Raw genomic sequence first — 22283 nt, 5'->3', positions numbered from 1 at the left:
TATAGCAGTCAGGCTTGAAAAGCTCACCTCACACAGATATGTCGTAGAAAATGGGAGCAATGTCAAAATAGCTTGGCTTGGCTTTGGCTTCTGGCAATGCCTTGCAAAATAGTTTTCTCTGATTGCATCTCCATCCACAAAATGCACATTGGCCAAGAGTTGAGCATGTCCAATAATATCAGTAGACTCATCAAGTTGCAACGCAAATTTCTTACTGATATGGATCTTTTCCAAAATCACACTTTCGATGTCTGCAGACATGTCATCAATACGTCTGGAAATTGTGTTATCTGAGAGAGAGACTTTGGCTATTTCTTTAGCCGCTTCAGGTCCCATCATCTCATTTACAATGGCTTTGCAGGCGGGAAGTATTATTGTCTCTGCCACAGTGTGGTCACAGTGTGGGACTTTTTGATTTAGCTACAAGTTCAGCAACGTGGTAGCTAGCTTTAAGGGCTCTCTCATTTACCTTTGTGGTTTTTCTCACCTATTTTATTTATTTGTTATTCCTACTTGCTTAATGGAACTGCTTAAAACCATTAAAAAAGTAAGAATAAAATTAAATAACAATTAAGACCAACAATTGACCAATGGACAATGTGAACAACACATGGCAAAACCTTAGCAACAACCTTAGCAACCAGAACGGACAGCCATTTATGGGAATGCATCAGCTCGTGGGCAAGGTAGAAAGTTGCGGTAAAGCAGGTTGAAGCCCTGGCTTTTGACTTGCAGGGAGCATTTCTACATATATTAACCTCAAGTTTTGGAACTCTGACCATGTTTAACATAGATATCCACATCATAATAGTATATAAATTACAAAAAAAAAAACAAAAAGCATGATATCTCCTTCCACTCAAAATGTGTTTTGCTTCTTGTTCCTTCACTGTGATGTTTGAGCTTCACTGTGCAGTATGATGTATGTGCAGAGTTTGTTTTCACATTCATCTCAGACAAGTGATGTGGAACATCATTAAGAAATCTCATCATCGGAAAAGGGGTCTACACCAAACCATGGAAAAAAGTGTCCACATACTATTGGCAGAATAGCATACATACAGTCCAAAAAAGAAACTAAATAAGACACATATTGTTACACATTTAATTGACATTTATTTCTACTGTTAGTCAAAAGATTTAATACAACAGTATTTCAACAGACATCATTATATGCAATTACATTAAATGATTCATTATGGGTCATGTTATGTCGTGTTTTCTCTTCCTCTTGTAACTGAGTCTTTCTGAGAGGTTACACTCATTTACACTGAAGTCAGTATCTGACTTCTAATTACTGTGGAACCACAACTTTTTGTTCACACCAAACCGAAAAGACAAGAATCAGCGGTCTGGGGCAGCAGAGGCGACCTAGAGGGGAAAAGGAAAGAGAGGAGGATGTGTTAGATTCTTGATAAGTCAATTATTTATCCATGTACTTATCAGCCATCCACATTTCTCCTTCTGTCTCAGAAGAGCACACACATACACACACACTGAAACACAGATATTACATAAACTCCTGTTACTGAATCCAAGTTCCTTCATCCATCTCCTTTCACACAGACTGTTTCCTCTGACACACAACCACACATAGTGAGCTCACAGATTACAGATAACAGATTGGAGATTCAGGTTTGACCTACATTGGCAGTGCTTTAAGATGATCTGTGATTATTAATACCCCCCCCCCCCCCCCCAACTTAGACCCATCACTACCTTGTTCTGTCGGCGGAGAGCAGCCTTGTTAATCTCCCTCAGCAGAGTTTCCTTGTTCTTCTTCATGTTTGTTTTCGCTGTCTCCAACACAAACTCGATCTTTTCCTGGTTGAAGGGACGCTGGAAGGTGGAAAACTCCTCCATCTTTGCTTTGAACTCTTCTGCATCTGTAGAACAATGAAGATCCATTTAGGCTCCAATCACGTGTTTCCTTCCTTCCCCTTGACACCTCACTAAAATACTAGAGCAGAGCTGAACTGAAGTATGAAAATTAGTTTTAAAAGTATTTGATTTGTCCAGGGGCATAAACTCAATCCATCTGGAACTGCTTTTTTTTCTACAAATGCACCTCACTGCTTATGAATGATATTTGATAAAATTCGGGGCTTAAACAGATGTTGATCTTCAGAGCTTCTTCTTGTGGTAAAATGCTTCCAGAAATTCTTAAATTCTTAATCTGAGACCTTCATTCATCCCTTTTTGCAGTTAAAAATAAAGTGTTTCAAATTTATAGTTGATATCTTTTTATTATTAAAAGGAAGAAAAAATATCTTTGGGAAATTTCAGAAATTTCCAGGTAAATAAACATACCTACTGAAGTTTAAGTTTGCTAGTTGGTTAACTTGTAGGCCAAAAATCATGGTTCCTCTTTGTTTCTGCCCCTTTTAATTGAAAATGACTTTTTGTCACAACTCTGCTACTGAAAAGAGCACCAAACAAATATGTATATCTGTGTGTAACAGACCTTGGCAGTTCTGTCTGTTGAAGAGCGGCATGTAAATGATAGTGGGCTCCTTCTCTTTTCCCTCAAACACGTAGCAGTCGTTCGGCCACTCTCTCTCCTCCAGGATTTTATCACCTATCTCTGGGAAAGGTTTCTTCACCTTGGCTGCATAGTCTCTGGCAAGAGTCAGAGTCTGTGTAGAGAACAGAGGGTTAACATTGTTTCAGCCTCTCAGGTTTCACAGTTTCTGTACTCTGGAATTAAACTAGTACCAGGAAGTTTGTGTGTTACATTTGGTATTGGTGTACCCAGGTCCAGACCTCTAAATATAACAAGTGAGCCTTCATTAAAAAGAGAATTCATTAGAAAGGGAACACGTCATTAATAAATGGTCAGGAGTTTCACTCTTTAATAAGCCTGAGTTTGCAAATGTGAATAGGCTGCTACGAAGTTTATTTTGCTCCAGGTGCTCTGTAGCTCTTTTTCAGAGAGTAAGTGGTTGAACAGCTAGCAAAAAAGTGGAATTTTCATGACCTTGCATCTCAAAAGTTCTTTTTATTAGCAAACATTGTACTAAAACATTTATAAATGTTTTACTCATTGTTAATAAAGACCATAGTTATACATTCTTTATAAAGAATGCCTTATTAGCAAGGGTTCCCATCCACATTTGCAGACACAGTCAGTCAGAATACATGGATGCATGAGGCCTGATCTGAAGGGCTCCCATGAATCAAAATACGCAACATATTTAAAATTTCAACTTTTAATCAACCAGGGGAATGGTTCCATGGTTCAAAAGAGAGTCACAGCCATGAAAAGGAAGGAAGGTAAGACTAAACGTTGAAATTACAGTATGTAACATATGCATTTGAGTAGAAATTAACTAAATATTTTGTTTAAACATGTCTCCACAATCCAGAATTTGGCTTATTGTTAATGTAAAGTTTGCTTTACTTTTTTCATGAGGTTGAAGCACTGTGGTTAAAGTAGTGGTGCTGTAGTTGATCTGTGATCCGTACAGATTGCCGCCCACAGTTCGGCATGCATATGAACTGCAGATCGATTGCAAAATTTAATGTCTCATTTAAGACAAAGTAAACAAACTGCTGTAAGTACAAGTCATGGACAAACAGCATGTTGCTAACAGGGATTTTGAAGAGCAACAACCAAACCAGCATCTAACAGGTCTGAAGTGATATCTACAGGTATGTTTACATGCTGTTTAATGTGCTGCAGCTGAGCAGCTAATTAGCTATCCAGCTGCTAACTGACGTTAGTGGTGCACTTTTCCCCGGTGAATGTTTGTTTAGTGGCTCGTTCAACAAACTAAGCTGCAGGACAAGATGTGTGTTCATGTTTGTAAGTTATCATCTAGTTTTGATGAAATTTCATTCACTACCATGTTTAAAAGAGGAAGGTATCATGCCTCTTATTCCAATTTAATTTAACGATTGAATATTGAATATTTTATATATTTTAAGATTTTATTTAACCATTGGACATCTTGAATGTTGTTTTCATTTAAGACCATGAGCAAAAGTTCCTTGCTGTAAGTGTTTTACAGAATAAATGGAAAACAAAGTTTTATCTCCCTCTCTTTTATCTCATGAGTTTTGTGATCCGTTGCACCCCTAGGTTAAAGTGGTAATTATCAGGGTTTTGCACATGCAGCACCAAGTATCTGAAATGAATTTTTGATTCAGTTGCATGAAGTCCAATAAAAGAACTATTACCCTCCATAATAAAATTACTCACTATGTTAAACAGTGGGTCAATATTTCATTATTTCTTGCAACATAACTTTGATTTGATTGACTTGCAGTCAAAGGCCCATATATGGTATTAATTCTTCAGTCAATAGACCATTGTCACACACCAGACATGCAGTTTATAAAGATAATGGTGGCAGATTTTGCATAGAAATTATTTGCAATTATTTGGACCTCAGTTTAAGACAAGGGTTGATAAAATCTGACAATTTTGTCAGCTGAAATTACAACTGTTGCAAGCAGATTTTATGAGCTCCAGCTTGCTAATCAAGCTAACATTAATGGGAATTACAGTAGAGCAGACAAACTGTTTAATTCCCTACAAACACCAGCCAAACTCCTGCATATACAGAGTATCTCTCTTGCTATAGTGCGATGCACACTTTCACTTCACACCACTTTTAATGGCCACATGATCAGAGTCAGTGGGATTTATTTTTGGTACAGCATGAAAAAAATGACCAAAAACAGTCAGTTTGTTTGAGTCCAGGGTTTAGGTAGACCAAAGCACTCAAACACACACACACACACCTTACAGTACCTCGAAAATGTTTCCAGCGCTGTACTCTGGTGCGATGATGAGGTCGATATCTCTCTTGTCTCCCAGAAATGAAGGATAGGCTACATTGATCAGCAGCCCGGCATCTACCAGGTGGAATCTTTCTTCAGAACGGAGGCACAGTGGAACAGTGGAATCTGCCCGGCAACAGAAATGTTCAATTCAATGATTTTCTTTCCCTTTTGTCTCTCTTTAACAGATAGTTTGCATTTAAGTCCCATAATCGTCTAAAATTCACAAATTCACATTGATGGGTTTTGTTTAGGTTTTTTCCTGAAAGGAACAATTCTGGTGGGAAACACAAAAAAACACATATCCTGCAGACACAGATCAACATTAGCGTTCATTTGGATTCATGTTTCTGAATGTAAGTCCAATGTTCGTTCTCCTTTTAGCTCTGTTTTGCTCTCCACCAACTCCTGAAGGAAATATCTGGCTCTTTAGCTGCTAAACACTCCACTATGTTCACCAGCTAATTGATAACTTTGTCTGTCAGTTTAGATAATTGCTGCAGAGATCTGTCTTCTCACCTTGGTATTGGTAGAGGAAGTTTCTGGTTGTTCCCCACTCCCATTTCAGAATCAGGGGAATGATTTGCTTAGTAAGCACAGAGACTGGGGAAAACACATTGAAATGAAATACACAGACATATTTACATTCCCTTTGAATAAAATGGATCTGTTTGTCTTCAATATTGATTAGTCTGGTTATTTATCTGCCATATACTGACCATGTGTTTTGAAAGGTCCATCCTCCAGACTTTGGCTCCAGGTCTCTACAGCCATCAGCAGCTCCAGACTCCACTGCTGAAAAAGACTTTTTCTTTCCTCCGAACTCTTTGACTCCAGCAAAGCAGATTCATTATGATTTACCTTGTCTGGAAAAGATAAGAATCTACTGGGCAATGTGACATTTTCAATCAGACATTTGCTGAGTCATTATTTCATCGCAGACCAAAAAAAAAAGTTGTATTGGGAGGAAAATTGAACATTGATGGTATTCCTTTCTGGGTATCAGTAGATGCAACCTCACAAACTAGCTCACAGCTACCAAAACAATTGGATTTAATGAGTTAAGCTAGTAAGAAGACAGTGGAGCAGGATTATCATCATCACCACTACCTTCTAGTACTTTCTGCAGCTTGTCCAGGTCAGACAGAGCAGGAGGATCCTTAATTGTGCTTCTGGTCAGGGCTATGAGTTTATCAAGGGCATTGAACACACGTAGGTACTCTTCAGCAGCACCGTCTATATGCCCAGGCACTAAAACACACACACACAGCAAAAGTGTAAGATGACACATCTTACTCACACATGTTTTATTGAATCATGTTGTAAAGCAGGGAATAAACACCAGCATAAAGCTGTGTCTCTTCCCCCTCAATAAGAGATTCACCATGTAGCTTATAAAATTACATCTAATATAAATGAAATTGTCAAATTATGATTACCGTTCAGCCAGGGAGGGACGAACTCTCTGACAGTCTCCTCATGGGCCAATGCACAACCTAGAACACCTGCAGAATTGCAACACATGAGGTTTTAGCAAAAATAGATGTCATAAAGTCGCAGGTATTGATCAACAATGCCATCTATATCTGTAGATACAGTATGTTTTGGATCATTGCATAGTACTGTTAAGAGTACGGTCTAGACCTGCTCTATATGAAAAGTACCCTGAGATTATTATTTGGTGCTATATAAATAATATTGACTTGACTTGGCTATTTTGTGTTATATGCAGTAGTGAAAATGCACTCATTGTACTATTAAATTGAACCTTGTCAGCCTCAATCACTTAGATTTTGACTGAACTTGTTTGATCTTCATTATCTTTATTTCAATCTTTGAGTTCAAATAGTCACATAATGATGAATGAATGGCTGAAAAGTATAAATTCACCCATCATACACATTGTTAAAGCTGCTTTTTTTGATGGGGCCACTTGGGGGAAGTGGAAGAAGCTGAAAATGCAATACTGACACATTATCACCTTGTAAAGTTGTTATGGCGATGTGTTAACAAGGAGTTACTTATTTACATATCCAACAGATATGGAGCAAAATTAACATTCTTACTATCATGTTTCTGTCCACATGATGAACGTAAGTCCAGTATTTTGGTGTCCACAAAAATGTGACTCTTTAGCTGCTAAACGCTCAACTATGTTGACCTGCTAGTCACTACTTTGTCTGCTGGGGCAGGCAGCATACAGAGGCTTTATCAGAACCTTTTTGCTGAAAACAGCTGCCTGCTGCTGCTGGAAATGAGGTTGATAAGAACTCAGTTTGTGGGGCGTAAAGACAAACAATGAGCTACAGAAGGATAAAATGCTCAGTTGAGTTGAGAGACACTGCAGAGTTAGTGATAATTCTCTGTTGGTATGTCACTACAAGTGACCCCTTTCATATCACAAGTTATTTGAATTATTGTCAATCTAAAAATGTTGATCAATGCAGCTTTAAGACTGCACTTAGTAGCAAAATTTGATTACCTGTAACCAGAGCATTAGTAGGGTTGGTGATGATTAGATTTGTTAATAATTCTTATGGCTCTCCTTTGAACATAGCTGACTGAAAGAAGACTTCATATTTGCTCAGCCTGTGAACACACACCTTGTAGTTTGACCATGTCCATCTCTGGCTTCTTTTCTAGCAGCTCTCCGCTCTCAAATCTGCTTCCCAGGAGAGAAGTTTCAACGAATACACCCAACTCTGTGAAACCAGCCTCATGAGGGCTCACCTCAAACCATTTCCCTGAGAGACACAGAGTCTATTTTACACTTAATACAAGTCAATAACTCATCTAAGGCCTGACATGCATATGTGTTTGTCTACCTTCTATTGGCCCATCTGAAAAGCAGTGCTTCTCTATGGCGGTGTATATGGGGTAAGGGTTGGTGGCGTTTCTGCTGGCCTCGTCTGACAGACGCCGTAGGTCCATCTGAAATGAGATATTTCTCTTAAGTAGTGCATTAAACTCTTTATAACAGATTGTATTGTGTTGTCAAATAGGAAAGATGAGAAGTAAAAGCATGTCTTTGTCCTGGTACCTGTTTCATGATGCCAGCAGAGGTCATGACCCCCCAGACATCAGTGAGAGAGAAGTGCTCCTCCTGGGACCTCTCAGTCAGCCAGGCCAGAGCCTCCTCCAGCTCCACCCCAGGACCTGACAGCCTGGACACTGCTCTGTCCATGTTAGCGCTCCACTGAGGGTCACTGTACAGGGAGGACATGGACCTGAGAGAGGGCAGAGGAACACAGACAAATAGACATAGGTCAAGCGAAATCATATTAGAAAATTGAAAGCTCATCCAGGGAAATGTTAGTGTGATAATACACCCATTTTGTCAGTCTTATTCAAACACTTCAGCAGGGAGAAGAAACAATGTGCAGTACATGAATTCCACCTGGAAATATATATATACAATTGGATAATCTCACTCATCCTGATCACTGCAACCTCAGTTTTGCTGTGTTCTGGTCTGTCAGTCCATTCAACTCTCAGTCATACACAAACTTGAGTTGATGTGTGTAAGTGTGGTTACCATGTTGACCCAGAAACTCCTCCCAGGTAGAGCAGAGTGTCCAGCAGTCTATCCTGTTCCATCTGATAGAGGGAACCCATCAGAGCCACGGCTGCCCTCTGACCCCCACCTGATGCCAACAGAGCGATGTGAGGAACCGAATCCTGGTTGTAGAGATGAAAGATAAAAGTGTTGATATCTTTAACTGTAAATTTAAAAACTACCTCTTTAGCCTGGCTTTTGATTAGAAGATCTCATGACCATTTAAAATTTGTATTTATTATTTTTCATTATTTCATTTTCATTATGAATCTTTAGGTCCCTCCTGACTTTATTCTATGATGTGAGAATATTTCAAAACCATTTGTTATCTTTTGTTTTGACTATTTTCCAAGTCATTATATTAGTTTACCCATGTCTTTACATGGGGATAGCTCTATGGACCTCTATTTTGCCTGTATGTCATCATTTCAATTTGCATAACTCTAACAAATTGGGGACAGTGGGCCCACCATTCCTTTTGCCCAATTTAAGTGTTTTCATTTTGACCCTTGACTTTTTGTTGTCCCATTAAATTTAAGTAGCATTCGATCTTAACACCTAAATGTAGTTGGACTGACATACAAAGGTAATGCCTTAAATAGAAATAAGAATCTGGGGAGCACAGTGTCAATCCTTCCCAGTAATGAAAAAGGGACTAAACTCCATCTATTCAAATCTTGTTTAATTCTGGTTTCTAGTTTATCATAGTTAGATTTATATTTTTATAAGTATTTCACTTTTTCTGTATTCCATTTCCATGAGTATTCATTTTTTAGCTCTGTAGAGATTTTTGCGTTTTCAGTTTATAACCTGATACGGTGCTATATTCATTGTTTTCACTAGTTTTGTTGAGTATAGGATGATATCTGCATATAACACTAGTTTATGCTGCATACCTGCAACTAATTTTCCTGATACTCACTGACAATGGTTTGATACATAAAGTCCTTATAGAATTACCCAGTGAAGTCATCACTGCCTGGGCTCTTGTCTGGCTTTAGTCCCTGAATCACTTTTAATATCTCTTTGATAGTAATTGGTGCGGTGAGGCTTTGACCCTGTGCATCACTCACATGTGGCAGATTTAAACATTGCAAATAATCTCTAAGCTGAGTTTGATTTTCTTCTTTATCTGAACTATATAACTTAGTAATACTCAGCAAACTCTTCTGCAATCTTCTGTTTACCTGTTAGCATAGCATTATTCTTAATAAAGACAATATTTGATTTTGTTTGTTGTTTTCTCAGTTTATAAGAGAGTATCTTTAGTGATTTTGTCCCTCCATCATCATATTTTTGTTTAGTGAAGGTCAGAGCTCATTCTACTCTCTCAGTTAACAAGCCATCTCAGTTCTTTATTATTTCCTTTATGAGGGTCCACCCTTTGCTTTATGAACTTGTTCTAGGTTCTTTATCTTAAGTTCCAGGTTTCCAACTTTTGTCTCCCTTTCCTTTTGTTTCTGAGATGAAAAACAAATGATTTCCCCTCAGGTAACGGCTTTCAAACCTTCCCAGATGATAACTGAGTTGGTCTCTCCTGTATCATTAATTTCCAGATAATCTTCAATTACTGTTTTTATCTTTATTTTAAAGCCTTCCAATTGCAGTAGTGAGTTGCTAAGTCTCCATAGCATTCTACTTTTCCCTTCCTATTTCTATTAACGATATTACAGCATTATCCGAGAGGGTAATTTGGTGTATATTTCAATCTTGTACTCTAGACATTTCATTTTTGAAAATAAAGAAATAATCTAATCTTGAATATTTGTCATGAGACTTTGAGTAGAAAGTGTAGTCCCTCTCCAAACATCCACTATTCACATCTCTTTTGTTGCTCTTCTCAGCATTCTGGCGGCAGGTTCAGAGCTATGTTGTCTATTACCCCAGGAATCCAAATTAGTGTCCATGATAAGGTTAAAATCTCCTGCAACTATTGTGATTCCTTGACTTTGGGAAGTTATTATATCCACCACTTTTTATTAAATCCAACCCTTCTTCTAGGGTTTATACACATATATCAAAGAGACCATTTAGTTTATCAATTTTCCCAATCACTACAACATATCTCCCTTCTTTATCAGAAGACGCCTTTTCTACTTGAAACACGTAGTGGAGCCATATTAAGATTGCTATTCCTCTCCTTGATGATTTATGTGATGAGTGGAAAACTTGGGCTGATGTCAATTTACCTAAATTTTCATGTTCAGTTTGATTTAAGTGAGTCTCCTGTGGGAAGGCTATATCCTCTTCATCTTTTGGAGTTGGTGTAATATCATTTTATGTTTGATAGGGTTTTTAACACTATTTACATTATGTGAGGTCATTATAAGGGATTTCATTGGTAAATGTCAGTGAGAATTTCTGTTCCATGCCAAGCACCACCAGCTTTAAAGTTCCATTGTTTCTTTTTGACAATTTTCAATTTTTGAATTATGTTTATAAATGTATATATCACCTCATACCCATGTTATTTCTTATTGTTCTTTACTGGGTTTATTATTTAATTTTTTATTATTTTTATTTATTGTTTGCATTAGTCTCAGTTTTTTACTGTTTATATTTAGACTGTCTTATCAGCCTGTTTGCAGTCAGAGTCCAATATTCACTCTTGTTTTAGTTCTTGTTTGGATTCCATCAGCTACTAAAAAAATATAAGGCTCATTAGCTGGAACTTTTTTCACCAGCTAATCACTAATCAGGGGATTTTTTTCTCTGGGGCTCCCTAACAGGTGAAACCAGCAATGCTTAAATATCATTTATGCTTCTTATGAAATGATATCATATATAATCATATACAACACCAATCTTTTAGATAAGTAACCAGAGTATTAGTTATCTAACAACAGCCATCTGGAAAATATGTGATTTCTACAATTTAAAATGTAGGCAAGACCTCAATTTAAAATTGCGACTGGCAACATTAGTATCAGTTGTATCTGCTAAACTTGAAGCTGACTATTCCAAGGTTTCAACTTGACAAACAATGCAGCTTCAGCAGTGCAGATATTTGATTACTGTCAAAATGCCAAATTCCATGTTTTATGTGTGTATTATGACATGACGATGCAGTGCTGAACTACTCTGTTCCTGTGAGTGCCTAAAACAACAGTCATTAGAAGACTTGAAACAGTGCTCATTGAGGTTATGGGGGACACAAACATTGGTGTTATGTATGGAGAGGCCAACACATAATGTACATGTTCAGACAGACATTTGTGCAAACATGACATGTAAGATTTGAAAGAAAGAAAGAAAGAAAAAAGAACAAAACAAACACAGGAAGAAATCTTTCCTGAAGTGTTTCTTACTGTTGTAGTACAGTTGATTCTCAGGCTGTTGAGTGACTCAAGAACTACTTGTTTCCTCTTGTGAACATATTCCTGTTCACCAGCACACAAAGACTGGGACTGGCGGATGGGTTTCTGAAAAGAATCGAGGACAGCTCAGTGAATTACACTGAACAGAAAGTGGAAACTGTGAATGTTCATTTAAACCTGGAGTTGAATCTAAATTTACATTTAAAATGTGTTGAACACTATTATACATATTGTATGTAATGCATTCATATATTAAAAATGCTTTAATGTATTCCTGCTGAAAAACAATATCCTCTAGTGCAGTAAAAATATATCGTCTGTCTAAATTTAGCCATTTTTTACATATTATGAAGTAAATTTACTTATAAATGCACTTTTTTCTATCTCCTATTTCCAACAATAGGAATCACTTATCACTATTGTTCCTACTGTATGAAGTCAACTGATTTTTTTTTTGTTTTTTGTCAGTATGTTCCTGCACAATACAGACAAACACAGACACATGCAGTATCAGGGTAGCAGGACCTGATTTATGGTGCAATTTCCCAGTGAAGGACAAAAGACAGACAGTGGATTATGTATTATCCTACTAATATACAACCTAAATCCTTTGCCATGCATGTCTCACCTCAGAAGCAGCTGCATCTCTCTCCATCTCCATGTTGCCCACTGCGCTTGTCCGAGCTCCTGAAATCACAAGCCAAAAGCAAATCACTGAGGCTAAAAAACTCCTGCTGGTCTGCATGTTGGGGCGTTGTAACAACCTTCAGTGGCGGATGAAATGCTAAAGTTTTCTTTGATCAGAAACTGCTGGTTTAAGTGTAAAAGGTCTTGGCTTGTTCCTGTGAGGAGCTGCTCACGCTACAGAGAATATGAATGACATACACAGGCATGCACAGACACGATTGGGCCAGAGCAGTACCAGAAAAAAAATTACACAATCACTCAGGTACCAAAATTCACACACAAAATTCTAACACTCAGGGGCTTATTGATTTCTACCACATGTTGGAAGGTCTTCTCAATATGTACCAGATGTTTAATTCAAACCAAGCTGAAAAACAAGTAGATTAAATGCCAGTATTCCCAACCAAAGCACATAAATTAATCCTTCAACACAATCACATACACATTCTTTCTCTTTCCTCTTACTATAATTAGAGAATGTTGCTGGACTCTGGTAGCATTACGCTGGGCTTGTGACTTACTGTAGTCAAGCTGTCTAATTAATCACATGATTCTTTATACCGGGCAACCAATCAATGATTGATTGTATCAATGAGAAGAAAGAGATATTTAAATACTCACCAAGAAAAGAGCTGTGATGGCCGAGTGGTTAAGGCGTTGGACTTGAAATCCAATGGGGTCTCCCCGCGTAGGTTCAAATCCTGCTCACAGCGCTGTGCAGAGGTCAGAATCATGCAGATGGCTTCTTTTTGTAGAGGAACTAAAGTAATAGGTTGAGGAACTGTTAAATGAGAAGCTCAAGGTTTGTGGCTTATACCGTAGTCCAACTGTCTAATGAATTGAAGAGTGTATGGAACTAGCAGGCAACTGATTTTGGTCATTGCATTAATGAGAAAACAGAGCTATTTAAATATTGTACAGGAAAGGAGCTTTGATGGCCAAGAGGTTAAGGTGTTGGACTTGAAATCCAATTTGGTTTCCCAGCACAAGTTCAAATCCTGCTCACAGCACTGTAGCAGGTTCATGGGAGTGGCTTTCTTTGGCAGATCGAGGAACTAGAGTAATAGGTTGAGGAACTGTTATGTGAGAAGTTCTGGCCAGAGGTCAAAATGCAGCCATTAAAAGAGAGTTGGGGCATTTCCAAATCTATAGTTAGTTTTCTCTTCACCGAATCAGTTAATGAGTTAATAAATTTGTGCTTTCCTGATGGTTCAGTGTTTTTCACACAGAAAAAAATTCAAGCGCAACAAAATGCAACACTAATGAGTTAAGAAAATAATCAACAGATGAATTGATAATGAAATATGTTAGTTGCAGCCCCAGTCAGATCATGTTCCCACCAAAATGGACTGCTCCAGAATTCATCTGGGACCAGCCTAAGACCACTTCAACAAAGGGTCTCAGTGCAGTTGTTTTGGTCCATGTATATGAATATATACAAGTATATGATATGTATATACATCAGAGAGCTTATCCTGATTACACTTGATTAATTGTATTTGATTTTCAATTTCAAGTTTTAAACTTGATTTGAATTGAGTCAAATGACTTGACATGACCTGTATTTTTATTTAACTGTATGTATTTAATTTGATTAGTAATTTTACCTTATTTTATTTTTAAACTGGTCCTGTTTATTAATTTATTTACTTATTCACTTATCTGGTTTAAACCCACCTCCATCACCCCTCATTGGAGGACAAATATCATTTTTATCACAGTCATTGTTTTTCAAATTCTCCTCTCCTCCCCTAACTTGTATAATCCTAAATCTACACGATAATTAAAATAATTAAACTTTAATGAAATGAAGATCAAATCTCCACCAAAGTATATTCCAGTATGTCACTTATTTCACTTGATTCCATTTATTTATCACCATCTTGTTGCTAATCCAAGTTTTTCCAATCTAGCGACCTACAGTATGTCTTGTACCTACTTGTATGATTAATATTTCCACAGTACTGTGATGTTTTACAACAGGTTTAAATTGGTCTATTATATAACATTATTTTACTGTCATTAAAAACATCACTTATGAAAATAATTCATTTTTCAACCTATTTCTTTTTATGAATATTAGTTTGTTTTCTATGGATGTTTAAATTCAACCATAATATCTCTTGATATTTGGTCAGTTTTATCTGCAGGGTGATAATAGTAATGTAACCAGCTTTGTATGGCTTCACATAGGAAGAGAGAGAGTTTATTATCATTATTATTAACCAAATTAAACCATTGTAACAATAACATTGATGTATAATTCTGAACACACAGAATGGAAGATGTTTGTGTATTGGATTTAAACTGTCTGTAGGATGTGTATAGTTTTTATGATCAACAACAAAAACTTAAGTTCAGCCTGTCATCCACAGTTCCAGGAAGACCTAAAGAAAAGCACATCTTGTTCCCTGCTCATCTTTTACTGAGAGCCCTTGGCCCATTTTTATCAGCTGTTCATTATTATCACACAGTGCTATGGTTCCTGTGTAAAGGGCTGTTAAGAGGGCATCAAAAGCAAATCCTCTACAGCTGGGTCCTTTCCAGATGTGTGTCTGTGCAAGTTTGTGAGTCATTTATTCTCAATCTCCCATAAACATCTCCAAGTGGAGACAAACCAGGTGAAGGAGTTGTTGGACATTGAGCAAGGACCATTGGTTGTTCAAATGGCTTAATATTACCCTTATCTATATCTGTAGTATAACATTCCTATACCACAGTGAGCAGACTACAGCCATGGAGCTGTACAGTATATTGACATTAAGTGGTTTTGCTCACATTTTGGCATTTATACAGTGGAATCTTCAATTTTAAGAGACAGAGTTTCTCCTGTCATTCACAACCATCTTATTTGTTAAATAAAGACACCTATAGCATGTTTATACTACAATTTATTACATATAAATAGCCCTACAAACTACACTGTGTGTGTTTCAGTATGAAGGCACAAAATTAATGTCAATATCAAAAGCAGCAGTTCAGGGCCTGACAGAAGTTCCATTTTTTGATGATTATACAGTGATTCAGCAGTGTAAACAGATTTATATGAGTTGTGTGAACCGAAAAAAACCTTATAAACCTCGACAGTTAAGACAAACTGGAGGTCTCCCATATTCATTGTTGTTAATTAATACACAGTATCACCTCCATCACTTAACTGACTTGTTAAATAAATGAATTATACAGACAAATCAACTTTGTTTACAATTTCAATAATAAGGGAAATATTGATATTAGCATAGGTAGGTAATCTCAAAATTGTGTAAGAGGATTATTGTGTTAGTTGTCAACAAAAGACAATTCAGAAGCCCATTGATTCCCAACCAGGACATACAGCTGGCAGTTTGTATTTGAAAAGACTGTAGAGTAATTCAGTTGATTTGAATAAGAATAAGACTACATTTACCAGTTACAAGTTTGGACACACTTACTCATTCAAAAGTTTTTTCTTAATTCTTACTATTTTCTACACTATAGAACAATACTGAATACATCAAAACTATGAAATAACACATACGGAATTGTGTAGTAAACAAAAAAGTGTTAAACAAACCAAAATACTTATAATAATAAAAAAATAATACAAAGTAGCCACTGTTTGGTTAAGATATTGCCAAACAGCAATATCTTAACCAGCTTCAAGAGGTCATCAACTGGAATGGAGTTATTATCATAACAAAGGTTCAGGAACAAGACCACGGCCCTCTCTCTCACTAAATTCAATCACCTGTGCCTTACTAATTCAATCATCCGTGCACACCTATATAAGCGTGTCTAATCCCTTTCTCTCCCGTTCGTCTCAGTTCTCACGCAACCTACGACACGCTTGCATCGCAAACGCCTATCTCCCGCCCGTGCTCCGTGATCCACGTTCCTTGGCAACATACCGCCCACGACTAGATCCAGCAGTACCAACGACATATCTCCTTCACCACCACATCCACATGGAACCCTTCTCCTCCAGACGCCGCGCTTCTGATCAGCTGGGATCCAGACGCTCCACACGTATCCACGCAATGGCCCACTCGGACGCGGCTCTTTTCCAAGCGATTAACATCTTCAACCGGATGTTTGCTCACCTCCGGCGAGCTCTCAAGGAGACGGTCGTTCCCCACTCCTACGAAACGATGATAAAGACAAACTTTCCAACTCTACGCAGACTCTACTTCCATCAACTCCCTTGTCGGCAGCTAAAATCCTCCCGCTCTTCCGAGTTCATTTTCCGCCGCCGGGCCGACGCTCGCCGCACACCGATGACGTCATAATGCCGCCTACTACAACAGAGCGCAGACTTCTTCAGCCGCGGCTGAAGGCCAGGCTGAACTCCGGATACAAATTGCATTTCGCCGAACTGACAACAAAGTCAGGCTCTTCCTGCCTCCACCTCCACCACATGGATGTATAAAGAGAACTGGATACAGCGTCGGAGGCGGGGCCCCGTTCATTCCTATGAAAGTTGCTCAGTGGCGCATGAAGCAATAAAAAATCAACTTCCTGGTATAAAGGACCCTTCCGGGTTCCCCACCCTGCGCCACCTGTACGCCGCACGTCGATGACGTCACGACGCAGCCAACTGCTTCAGCCCTCTCGCAGGGCCAGGTCGTATCTTCCCCTGTGCCTGCTCCCTCCCTGTCTGATGTCCTTGCTTTTTGTCTTTTCTCTAATCCCCGTGTCCGCAGGCTGCACAGTTAACCCCCACACATACATCCACTCATCCTTTCCTCTTCCCTTCCCTCAGCTGCAGCTACCTCTGCGCTTTCAGCCCCACCCGCTCCAGCAGCTCCTTTTTATGTTTCTACCCTCAGCCACCTCCGGTCCTGCCGTTACCACAGAACAGTGATCCTCCATCCCTTCATCCCTCACCACTCGATCCTTCATCCCTCACCCCTCGACCTTCATCCCTTCATCCCTCACCCTCGACCCTCATCCCTTCATCCCTCACCCTTCGACCCTCATCTCTTCATCCCTCACCCCTTGACCCTCATCCCTTACTCCTTGACCCTCGACCCTCATCCCTTCATCCCTCACCCCTTGACCCTCATCTCTTCATCCCTCACTCTTCGACCCTCAACCCTCATCCCTTCATGCTTCCCTCAATCCGTCCTTTATGAATCATCCTGGCTCTCCTCCGTCGATATTATTTGTTTACAGCACCCCTTTTCGCTTCCTCCTGCCACAGCTACTATTGCTCCCTCGACTTGCCTGCTTCTTTTCATTCATTCAACCTTTATTTACATCTCGAGGTATCATTGAGAGCATGCCCTCATTTTCAGTGACATTGACTAACTGTATCAACTGCTTTGCCACAGTGAACAATTTTCATTGCAATCGCTTCATATCAATTCATTGCTTCAGGGAGCCTGGTTTTCCTCGTCATTAGTTGATACGTAAGGAAGCCACAGAGCTCCCTCCTTTCTAACCCCCTCCGTTTTGTATTTGTTTTCGTCTCATCCCTGTGTCCACAGGCTGCACAATCAACCCCTGCACATACATCCCCTCATCCCAGCATCCTTTCCTCTTCCCTTCCTTCAGCTGCAGCTACCTTTTTTCTGTGTTTTCAGCACCCCCTGTTGCCGGTCCCCTCGCTCTGCCCGACTTCAACACCGTGCCCACCGGCACTTTCATTCCAGCCTCCGCCAACCCTCCTTCATCTCGCCACTGAACACTGTCTAGAATTGTGCCATCATCTCTAACACCCATAGACGTTAAATGCACTACACTATGCGCCGGCAGACCATCGTGACCACCACATGCGTCCTTCATCCAACCCCTTGACCCTCCTTTATCCCACCACCATGCATGGTTTGCGATCGCGCTGATATCTCATACACGCATAAACTATACCAGGAAAGGAAGACCAAGAGTTACCTCTGCTGCAGAGGACGAGTAAATTAGAGTTACAAGCCTCAGAAATCACCAATTAACAGCACCACAGATTAGAGCCTGCATCAATACTTCCCAGAGTTCAAATAGCAGCCACATCTCAACATCAGCTGCTCAAAGGGGACTGTGTGAATCAGGCCTTCATGGTCGAACTGTTGCAAAGAAACCACTACTGAGGGAGATCGGTGAGAAATGCTTGGGCCAAGAAACACCAGGAATGGACATTAGACCAGGGGAAATCTGTACTTTGATCTGATGAGTCAAAGTTTAAGATTTTTGGTTCAAGCCGTTGTGTCTTTGTGAGACACAGAGAAGGTGAAGGGATGGTATCTGTATATGTGGTTCCCACCTTGAAGTATAGAAGAGGAGGTGTGATGCTGTGGGGGTGTTTTGCTGGTGACACTGTTGGCGATTTATTCAGAATTCAAGGCGCACTGAACCAGCATGGCTATAACATTCTGCAACGACACACCATGCCATCTGGTTTGCACTTAGTGGGACCATCATTTGTTTTTCAAAAGGACAATGATCCAAAACACACTTCCAGGCTATGTAAGGGCTATTTGACCAAGAAGGAGAGTGATGGAGTGCTGCATTAGATGATCCCGCCTCCACAATCCCTCGACCTAAACCAAGAGTGTGCAAAGCTGTCATCAAGGCAAACATAGGTTACTTAGAATAATCTAAGTAGCATGTCTAAACTTTTAGAAAGTGTGTCCAAATTCTCACTGTTTGAAACTACATCAACCAATGTCTATGTACTCTCATGAACCTCTGGGCCTTGAGAAAGATCAAGGTGAGTATGAAGTCTCTAGTAACTTAGATTCCGAGTTATAACTTAGATTCCTTTTGTCTTCTGTTTTTTAATCTTCAAAAGATCTTTGTTTTGTGTTATCTATGGGTTGTGACTTGTTGTAATTTACATGTAACAATGTCATCAACAAACATCTCAGTCCCAAAGAGAGTCCCAAACCAAAAGATTTTTTTAGATAATTTCTACATTTGGTTGAGATGTCCATTAATGGTTGACTTTTTTGGGGGGTTTTTTAACTAAAGCTGAATATTGCCATGGAATACAAAGTGCAAAGGCCAATACAATACAAAGGCCACTTGGTTAGGTATTGTTTGAATTTTATCGATTCCGATTCTGCTGATCGATTACGGTTCTTATCGATTCCCAGTTTAGATTCCAATTTGATTAAAAAAAAAAAAAAAAGGTCAAATGTTTAGATAAAATTATCTTTATTCTTTTAAGCATTTATTTTGACTTTTATTGTTTCATTAAAATAAGTAAATTCAAAGTCTTTTTAACTGACCATTGTGCTTTGTTTTGAGTACTTACTGTCTCATCGTTCGCTCAGTGACACTGTGTGCTGTCACTGGCCAATTCATGGACTTGCACGCGGACGCGCACGTGATTCCATTCATACTTTTTTCGGAGGCCCGCGGACTCAGACATGTCACATGGGCACACTAGTTAACAGGGTTGCAGCATGATAACTTTCCAGAGCTGTGAAATCCAGTCTGTGAATATTACAAACTGCTGTGCGGTGTTTTTCTGATCAGCCTTTAAACGCAATAACCTGTTTCTCCAGCCGGACTGCTGGATCATATTTCATCCACCGGCACTTTAAACAACACGCCCCCACCAACACAGCCCCTTGTATTATAATACACAGCGCTGTTTTCAGTCTGAATGCAGCCGAGGAGTTCCTGTATATTGTTGAGCAACAAGAAAAAGTCGAAAAAAAGAAGCGACAGCTTAATGACAACAGGAAACAGTAACTTACATACACGGTGTGTCACGGCTTGGTATCCCTGGCTCTACTAGTGGTGCTATCAGGTGCTACCGCTGAATGATGACACACTCGGATGGAACGACCAAAGCAGGCGGTGCGGTGAAATCGCCGGTCCTCCCATTCATCTGAATGGGGGTAGAGCGTTTCGGCTCCGGGCATTTTGGCGCAACGGCGCCGTACCGGACTGCGGCCGGAAAGTTGAGCCAGAGTAACTTTTGGAGAAACGCAACCCGGCGTTGGCCAATCACAATTTGATAATGCTGCCAGTTTGAAGAGCATCCTGATAATGAATGAAGCCTGAAGAAAGCAGAGGGTTCATTAGTTAAACTTGAGAGTATAGTTTAGTAACATAAAAAATAAAGAAAACATTGTAAACATTTAACTGTGCAAACATGGCTTGGTTTTTAGTCACATATTTTGTGATAACAGAATATATTGAATAACATCATGTAAACATTTAACTTTGAAAACATGCTTTATCTGTCTTAAACAGTAGCGTACAAGTTAGCTTGACTATGTGCACTGTGTGTGATGCTGATGGTCTTGTGTTCCGAATAGAAAGACAGAAAGACATAACGATTGTGGACCCGTTCCTGGGTGTCACAAAGAGGACATTATGGGCTGTCTATACTTCAAAGTGATCTTGAGATAACTAATGTGTTAACATATCAAGAATATTATACACAGTAAAGCTACCAGGTTTACTGTATGTACACAGATGGTCTCATGGAGGGAAAAATGATTGTTTTTTGGGAATTGTATACTCTAGTAAATGAAGATACAAAGATATGTTTTAATATCAGGTGGTTTAACTATCACTATAACTAATAGCTGATTCAGGCAGGAAAGCCTGCCGCCAGTCATCAGTGACCATTTTCTTGATTTCAGTTAACGGTCACCGAAAACTGATGGAAGGTTTTCCTGCCTAAATTAGTCTGTATCGGCTTGGCTGGACAGCCGCTGGACAGCTTTGACTTTCTGTGTCGGTGTTTACATATGTGTGCCAGAAAGCAGGGGGGACCAGGGACAGTTGTAACACTTTTTGCAATTTTCCTAATAAGTCAAAAACCGTTTACACTGGAATAGTCCATCTACTATATTATAAACTTCAACGTGTCAACTAGTGAAACAATGTATTTAAGTGGTTTTATGAAATATGTACAGGTTGCAAAATTGATTTAAATACAGTCACTCCACTGTTACAACTATCCGAGTGTACAGGGAAGGGAAGCGCAGAGATTGTACACATCAAAGAGAAAAAGAAATTTTAAAAAAAGAACAAAAGTACAAAACCCCAAGACCCCAAACACACCAACATTCACACACCCCACCCTGGTTCACTTAGAGTGAAGAGACACATACACACAACAGAATTTAACAGACCAGCCCTTAGTCTGGCAGGACCTGCAAGTCTGTAAAGTATGATAAAAAGGTTGCCATTTGTGAAAAAAACTTCTCAGTATATCCTCTCATCGTATATTTAATTTTATCAAGTTTGAGAAAAAACACAGTGTCTATGAGCTACTGTAAAACAGAGGGAGGGTTAAGAGATTTCCATTGTAGGAGTAGGCAATGTCTGGATAGTAAAGATGTGAAATGAATCATTTTAATTAAGGAAAAATGGAAATCCTCATATCCCTGGTATCAATCTGTTGAACCTCTCTTGCACAACGTAAAACATTTGCACATTCGTTGTAGTAATGGAACCTGGTGATGATAGGTTGTAGTTGCTCACCGGCTTCGGCTGGACAGTTCTGTGCACCAGGTCTAGCAACGGCTCTTTGTCCAGAGTGTCACAGTGACGACTGTCTCCTCAGGAACTTCCACTATTCTTATGTTGTTGTGGCATGATCTGGATTCAAGGTCCTCACATTTATTATCCAATTAGAAAACTCATCAGCTAATAGCTTGAACTTGATCTTCAGCTCAACAATGTCGTCCATACAGGCAGAAAACGACTCCTCTATTTCCCCCAACAGTACCTTTGAGTGTGGCCAACTCAGCATCCAAAACAGCTTTATCATTTGCGAGTTGTGTTTTCACTGATTGTTGGTCATCTCTGATTCTGGACTAATCATCCCTCAATGCCACGTGGAGTTTGGGTTAAATATTCTCTGCAGTGTCCTGTCTCAAAGAGGTTAATAATTCTAGCTTCTACGCCTCCGTGTTGATAACTTGCGGTCCTGCTTTCAGCGAGGTACAGCCATGGGGCAGAGTCGAGATACCTGTAGCCGTGGTCGTTGCCAGCGGACTAGG

General features: G+C 39.3%; 1 protein-coding gene and 1 non-coding gene across 3 annotated transcripts; one reads left to right on the top strand and one right to left on the bottom strand.

The window, feature by feature from the left end:
* Positions 1-1144: 1144 nt before the first annotated feature.
* On the bottom strand, positions 1145-20360 carry LOC121884333 (cytosolic phospholipase A2 gamma-like). 2 transcript variants are annotated; one of them, XM_042393096.1, is made up of 16 exons: positions 20019-20360; positions 12967-13105; positions 12287-12345; positions 11650-11763; positions 8321-8463; positions 7826-8012; positions 7611-7716; positions 7389-7529; positions 6225-6290; positions 5896-6036; positions 5505-5651; positions 5305-5388; positions 4757-4911; positions 2465-2636; positions 1720-1886; positions 1145-1371 (listed from the first exon to the last, which is right to left on the bottom strand). In XM_042393096.1, exons 3-16 carry the CDS (start codon positions 12317-12319, stop codon positions 1345-1347), a joined length of 1683 nt encoding a protein of 560 aa, XP_042249030.1. In that variant the 5' UTR covers positions 12320-12345; positions 12967-13105; positions 20019-20360; the 3' UTR covers positions 1145-1344. The 2 variants fall into 2 exon arrangements, with proteins under 2 accessions (XP_042249030.1, XP_042249029.1); XM_042393095.1 differs by lacking the exons at positions 12967-13105; positions 20019-20360 and having other exon boundaries at positions 12287-12937.
* trnas-uga lies at positions 12977-13058 on the top strand. The gene has a single exon. It is a non-coding gene; the product is annotated as a tRNA-Ser (tRNA).
* Positions 20361-22283: the final 1923 nt, after the last annotated feature.

The sequence above is a fragment of the Thunnus maccoyii genome, chromosome 18 (assembly GCF_910596095.1).
Source record: "Thunnus maccoyii chromosome 18, fThuMac1.1, whole genome shotgun sequence".
Taxonomy (NCBI): domain Eukaryota; kingdom Metazoa; phylum Chordata; class Actinopteri; order Scombriformes; family Scombridae; genus Thunnus; species Thunnus maccoyii.
The sequence above is the reverse complement of the archived record's forward strand: the minus strand, read 5'-3'. Positions and strand labels throughout refer to the sequence as shown.